The 6,668-nt window shown below is 33.8% G+C and overlaps 1 protein-coding gene across 1 annotated transcript; it reads left to right on the top strand.

Annotated features, from left to right (window-relative positions):
• The first annotated feature begins 4,038 nt into the window (after positions 1–4,038).
• On the top strand, positions 4,039–6,326 carry FIB4 (Plastid-lipid associated protein PAP / fibrillin family protein). The gene is made up of 4 exons (XM_016321305.3): positions 4,039–4,509; positions 5,036–5,272; positions 5,621–5,747; positions 5,889–6,326. Exons 1-4 carry the CDS (start codon positions 4,243–4,245, stop codon positions 6,101–6,103), a joined length of 846 nt encoding a protein of 281 aa, XP_016176791.1. The 5' UTR covers positions 4,039–4,242; the 3' UTR covers positions 6,104–6,326.
• The last annotated feature ends 342 nt before the right edge of the window (positions 6,327–6,668 follow it).

Below are 6,668 nucleotides of genomic sequence, written 5' to 3'. Positions count from 1 at the left end.
ATGGTTGAACTGCGCATGGTGACGCGTACGCGCATAGTACGCGCACGCGCCGTTGCTGCCACCTGGTTCACTTAAAACAAAACGTGGCCAGCGAATTCTAAAGCCTTGTGGGCCCAATCCAACTCATTTCTGATGCTATTTAAGCCAAGGATTGAAGGGGGAATGAAGATACTTTACATACTTTTACATACTTTTCATACTTTAGATGTTAGTTACCATTAGTTTAGTTTTAGCTTAGTTTAGTAGTTAGAGTTAGTTTCTAGAGAGAGAAGCTCTCACTTCTCTCTAGAATTAGGATTAGGTTTAGTTCTTAGATCTAGATTTTAATTCATCTTCTTCTACTTCTATCTTCTCAATTCCTTGTTGTTACATTCATTCTTCTTCCATCCTTTTGTTGTAATTTCCTTTATGTTGTTCTTGCATTTTGTTGTAGATCTACTTTTGTTCCTTCCTTTCTCTTTCAATTCAATTCAAGGTAAATCATAATAATTGTGTTCATTTAATTTGTTGTTGTTTAATTCCTTGCAAATTGAGTAGTGTAGATTTACTTTTCTTGCAATTTTACTATGCTTTCCTTTTATGCCTTCCAAGTGTTTGATGAAATGCTTGGTTGGATTTTAGAGTAGAATTTTATGTTCTTGGCTTGGAAAGGTAACTTAGGAACTCTTGAGTTACTAATGTCCAAGTAATTGATGATTGGGATCCATTGACTCTAGTTCTCACTAATTGAATTAGTGGAGAGTTAGGACTTATGGACTAGGATTGACATAGCTCATTTGACTTTCCTTTACTACTAGTTAGAGGATGATTTAATGAGATTAATCCTTGCCAATTCTCATATTGTGGTTAGTGATTAGGATAGAGGTCCTTGACCACCAACCCTTGCCAAGACCTTTTTAGGCCTTAGTTTACTTTCTTGCCATTTATCTTTCATGTTTCTTATTAAAACCCCAAAAATAACTCACAACCAATAACAAAACACTTCATTACAATTCCTAGGAAGAACGACCCGAGGTTTGAATACTTCGGTTATTAATTTTAGGGGTTTGTTACTTGTGACAAACAATCTTTTGTATGAAAGGATTATTGCTTGGTTTAGAAACTATACTTGCAACGAGAATTCATTTGTGAATTCTAAACCGTCAAAAATCCAATCGTCACGCCGCGCGTGGTCTATGGCTTTCTGGCGCGTTAGGATGTTCAGGACGGGGTAGAAGGTGGTCACACTGGGGCGGCAGCCTCTGGCGTCGGTACGTGCCATATGTTCGATGACGTGGATGACGCGCTGGAACTTGCGGAGGCGTGTGATGAGGGAATTGAACGCGTTCTTGCGAGTGATGCCGCGGTTGAGGGTGGATAGGGTTTGAAGGAGGGAAGAGGAGAAGGTTTCATCGGTGACAAAGTCGAAGGTGGACTTCGTGTTGAAGCAGTTGTCTTGGATGTGCTTGTTGAGGGCGTCGCGGAGAGCATGGAAGTCGCCGGAGAGGTCTGTGTGTGTGTGATTATTGGAGGTGGGTAGGTTAATGTGAGAGAGAAGAATAAGGTTTTTATAGGTTTTAATTAGGTTTACTTAATCAAATTTAAATTTTTTAAATTTTGAATTTAAAAAATTTAAAATTAATTATTAATATAAATTAATGTGATTTTGTTTAGTTTTTGGCTGGTAACCTCTTGGTTCCATATACTTTTTCTTAAGTTTATCGGTTACAAAATTAAGAATGAATATTTTAAAGCTCGGTTATATAATTCATATTAAGTAATATATCACCTTTTTTTTTTACAATCATTGTCTTTACTGGTCTCCTTTATTGAGTCATTCTATAATTTCATAAGATAATTACTATCAACTCCTAAATTTACTGGTCATTAATTATGAGTTACCATGAGTACACACATTAATAACTTAGGCCGCGTTTGTTTACGTCATGGGACATTGAGATAGGAACACAAAGATATAAAATCGTGTATGGCAGATGAGATATGGATAGAGACATTGTATTTAGAGACACTGAATTAGTATATTTTATATTCATTCTAACAGAAAGAACACAAAAATACTAAAAAGGGACACAATTTTTTTTCTTTCATTATTTTTGTTATTTTTTTATAATTATATTTTTATTCTCAAATTTTTGAATGAAAAAAGAAACAAAAAATAAATTAGACTTTCATAAATTTGTTCTAATTTATCAGCAAACAAAATATAAGAATACTAAAATTTATGTCTTTATCTTTTGTGTCTTATTCTCAATATCTTATCTTGTCTTATTTTCAAAACCAAACACAATCTTAAGTCGATGAGAAATGCTTAACCCAATATTTATGGTTTATATATAAACCTAATTAAACGTTACATTGTTTTTATTTATTTTCGTGGATACAAACTCATAACATTACTATCCCTTTAAGAATCGATATCCATTATAACTTTAAGGGTTAAGTACTAAATTGGTCTCCTACGTTTGGATATAATTCTGTTTTGGTTTTTAAGATTTAAAGTGTCCTATTTGAATTCAAAAAAGTTTCATTCAGCTTCAATATACTCCAACCGTGAGGTCAAAGTTAAATAATTAACGGAATATCTTACATGACAACAATACAAGAACAATGTCAATAATCTGGAGAACAAGTACAAGTTCCAGAGACATAAAATCAACCGTGAATACATCAATATATTTTTTTATCATTCTCTTTAGTTCTATAGAAAATACTTCATTTAAATTATAAAAAAAGAATAAATAAATGTATTGATGTATCCACGGTTGATTTTGTGCCTCTGGAGCTTATATTTGTTCTCCAAATTATGACCTTGTTCTTATACTTCTGTCATGTAGGACATTCCCTTAATTATTTAACTTTGATCTCACGGTGGGACTATATTGAAACTAAATGAAATTTTTTTTGGATTCAAATAGGACGCTTTAAATTTTAAGGACCAAAATAAGATTACGCCCAAACGTAAGGGACTAATTTAGTACTTTACCCTAACTTTAAAATAGAAATTGATATGATATTAACCTCTTATTTAGCTCCTTCACTTGGTTATCAAACAGTTGACACTCTTATTATCTACCTTTATTTAGCCGTGTAAATTATGAAAATAGTACCCAAAAATTTACATCGCTGATAAAAATAAATTTAAAAGATGCTAACTACAAATAAGTCCCGAAAAAATTAAAAAACAGGACAAAAAAAACTAAATATTAAATATATATTTTAAACAAAGATGTTAGAGATCAGAATTTGATACAAATTTTTGTAAATATTATTAAAAAAAAATTTCATCCTTAAATTTTGATAATTTTATGTTAAATAAATTTTTTTAAATTTTTTATTGTGAATACCATATGTTATTAAAAAATAAAAAAATCTAAAGATCCAATTTTGTTTTAATTTTTTTTTGCACTTTCTAAATATTTATTTAAATATATCTACAAAAATTTAAATAAAATGAATATATCATTTGTTAAATATAAAAGATTTTTTATCACTTATAAAAAAATAATATTTATTAATTATTTTATTATATTTTTAAATCATTCAATATTTTATTGATAATATCTTTCAAAAATTATTTTGTTAGCCTCTGATTTTTTTGGATATGAAATTAGTAATTAATCCTTATTTAGCCTACAAATAACCCTAATTGTAATTAAGCTGTACTCCTACAAAAAAAACCCTAAACCCTAAACCCTAAACCCTAATCTAGTAACTAAGCTCCTGAATCTTGATAACGCCTACTAGGTCTAAGTAGGTGAATGATTCAATGTCTAAGTAGTCTCTTTTTTTTTTGTCTATGTAGTCTAACATTAAGTAGAGGGTAATTTTGGGCTTAGGGTCTGTCCAGCAAACCCAACTCTACCATATACTTGATAATTTGGGCCTTCTTAGTGGGCTTTCGAAATTTTTCTGTACACTCCTAAACAAAAATGATTACATCATTTTTGCCGTCGGTTTTTTTTTTATCATTTCGTCAAAGGCCTGGTTTGAGTGGCAAAGGAGTTGCCTCCAAAAGTCTGCAAGGTTCTAGGAAGAAGTGGCAGAGGAAAAAAGTAGAAACTAGAAAGTGTGAAAGAACAGAAAATCCTACTTGGATCCCAGGAGCGTTACGTGGCGCACAATTGGTGAGCCATGAGCCTCCCTTCACAAAGTAAAGTGTGTTGTTGCTGACGTTGACTTCAATAGTATTAAGAAGAAGGAATATCTATCTCTGTGTCCTGCTTCCACACTTGCTTGGTGTTCATGGCTTCTCTCAACTTGTTCCCTCACACCTCTTCACCTTCTTGTTCCTCCTCCTCCTCCTCCTCCTCCTTTAGGAGCGGTTGCTCCTTTCTGAGGCCAAACTCTTCCGTTAACCTTCAAAGCTTTCGCCGCACTCACACCCGCAGCCTCAGCCTTGTCGTGAAATCAACAGCGGGTGACACATCTGTGGCTGACCCTCCTCCTTCTTTCTCAGGGGACCGGGTCTCTTCTTCTGATTCTATCTCCTCTCTCAAGCTCACTCTCCTGGTTCGTAATTTGTTCCCTTTTACGCTTCTTTCCATCTATATTTTGCCTCCTTTTAGTCACTAGTCAAAACCAGTATCTGTAAAAAAAATCAGTATCTGTAAATAATATATGATTTTTGGCCCTGCACATGGTAAAATTACAAAAGAAAAGAAAAAAAAAAAGAAAAAGAAAAAGAAGAAGAAATTTGGGGGCAATTACTTGATACTTCTAGGGTTAGTAAGATGGTACTTCATCATATACTAAAGTTCTTACTTCATTAGGTAGCATGAGGACTTGTATGGTTAAATTCACGCCTGTGGGATTTTAGTAATTATGGTTACATTTTTCTTAACAGCTTTTCATATTTGAGATTGTTAGTCACGATTTTTTATTTTTTTTTTTGGTATATTAATGCATACGACTATTGTCACATATACTTGTGCTAGGGTTCCGGAATTCTAATTATCATCATGTTCACTGCTGCTTTTTGTATAGTTTATGTTTGTTCTAGGATTTGGCTTTTAATACTTGCGGAATTATTATGCAGAGTGCTGTTTCTGGGCTGAATAGAGGTCTTGCTGCAAACGAGGATGATCTGAGAAAGGCAGATGCTGCAGCTAAGGAACTCGAAGCTGCCGGAGGACTAGTTGATCTCTCGGCTGACCTCGATAAATTGCAAGGAAGATGGAGACTGATATATAGCAGTGCATTCTCATCTCGTACTCTAGGCGGCAGCCGGCCTGGACCTCCCACCGGAAGACTCCTTCCTATAACTCTTGGACAGGTCTGTTGCTGAACACGTATCATGCATGATATAACTGTAAATTGCTTTTGCCTGGCGGCATGAAATATATTTGAAAATGATTCATAATAGTTGAGCAAATTGCAGATTCTTATAGAAGTCTATTGTTTAGAGATATAAAATTGTTTTGTGTTCTTTCACGCATAGTTCTTGACATAGAATTAGAGCCGCTATAAGTCTTGTTTGGTAATTTTCTGTGGAAGTTGAGGCTGAGAAACTACTAAGATGCTTCTATTAGATTTTATATAATTACAAACTATAGTGACAGTTTGCCAAATCTATTACTGTTGCATTTCTAGTTTTCTACTGAATTTGCACTGTTTCTTGTAGGTTTTTCAACGAATTGACATCTTGAGCAAAGATTTTGATAATATAGTGGAGGTTCAATTGGGTGCTCCGTGGCCCTTCCCCCCACTTGATGCAACAGCGACGTTAGCTCATAAATTTGAACTCATAGGTTGGTTTTATGTTTTCAAATTTCTTAATATTTATTTGCATTATATATACCATTTTTGTGATTGCTACTCTTTGCCAGATATGTTAATTTTAAAGTCTTGAAACTGCCATTTTTGTGGTGTATGGGTTTGTAATGTCTCAGGATCATCAAAGATCAAAATTACATTTGAGAAAACCACTGTGAAGACAGCTGGGAATTTATCACAGTTGCCGCCGTTTGAGTTACCTCGAATTCCTGATTCATTCAGGCCTCCGTCTAATACAGGAAGTGGAGAATTCGAAGTTACCTATCTTGACACAGATACTCGCATCACGAGAGGAGATAGAGGCGAGCTCAGAGTCTTTGTGATTTCATGAGTTCCAGACGTATGTACCTTGCTTTTTCTATGAATTTGAACATATACCAGCACCAACTTCTATCCTTCTTTGGAAGCTTCCCTTTTCAGTGTTCTCTGTCATAAGTTCTTCAATATTGTAACATTGGTATACTGATGTAATTAAACCACACCATGTACCTTCAAGAGAATAATGGGTTACTTTTTGTTCATATATAATATAATCTATTTCATCCTTCGAGAAATTGTTGCTCGCAGAATTTCGGATTTAGATACTTAACTTCTTCAACTATAGGCTTTCTTCTGTATACAGTTTTTCTTTTTTATCTTTTCAACAAATTTTCTAGACCAGAACATTTTACATGACTGAAGTTTCTGTTTTCCCGCATTTCTGGAGTAAGGATATATTTTCACTAATATTTTGATATCCAACTAAGATGCTTCTTAGTTCTTTCCGCTCCATTTTGCATTGTTTTCATCTTGAATTGGTTGTTTATGACTTTATGTGTTTCCTTGAATTCAATAAATTTGTATGCTTTTCTTTATTTGGCCAAGGAACTTGTGTCTCTCACAGCTTCTTTTCCTTG

This window comes from Arachis ipaensis, chromosome B9, assembly GCF_059453495.1.
Source record: "Arachis ipaensis isolate K30076 ecotype BB chromosome B9, ASM5945349v1, whole genome shotgun sequence".
In the NCBI taxonomy this organism is placed as follows: Eukaryota; Viridiplantae; Streptophyta; class Magnoliopsida; order Fabales; family Fabaceae; genus Arachis; species Arachis ipaensis.
Note: the sequence above shows the minus strand (reverse complement) of the source record. Positions and strands in the feature narration are given on the sequence as shown.

Coding starts and splice junctions, on each gene's coding strand:
- FIB4 (XM_016321305.3), top strand. CDS start 4,243: ATGGCTTCTCTCAACTTGTTCCCTCACACCTCTTCACCTTCTTGTTCC. Junction 4,510..5,035: donor CTCTCAAGCTCACTCTCCTG/GTTCGTAATTTG, acceptor ATTATTATGCAG/AGTGCTGTTTCTGGGCTGAA. Junction 5,748..5,888: donor TCATAAATTTGAACTCATAG/GTTGGTTTTATG, acceptor GTAATGTCTCAG/GATCATCAAAGATCAAAATT.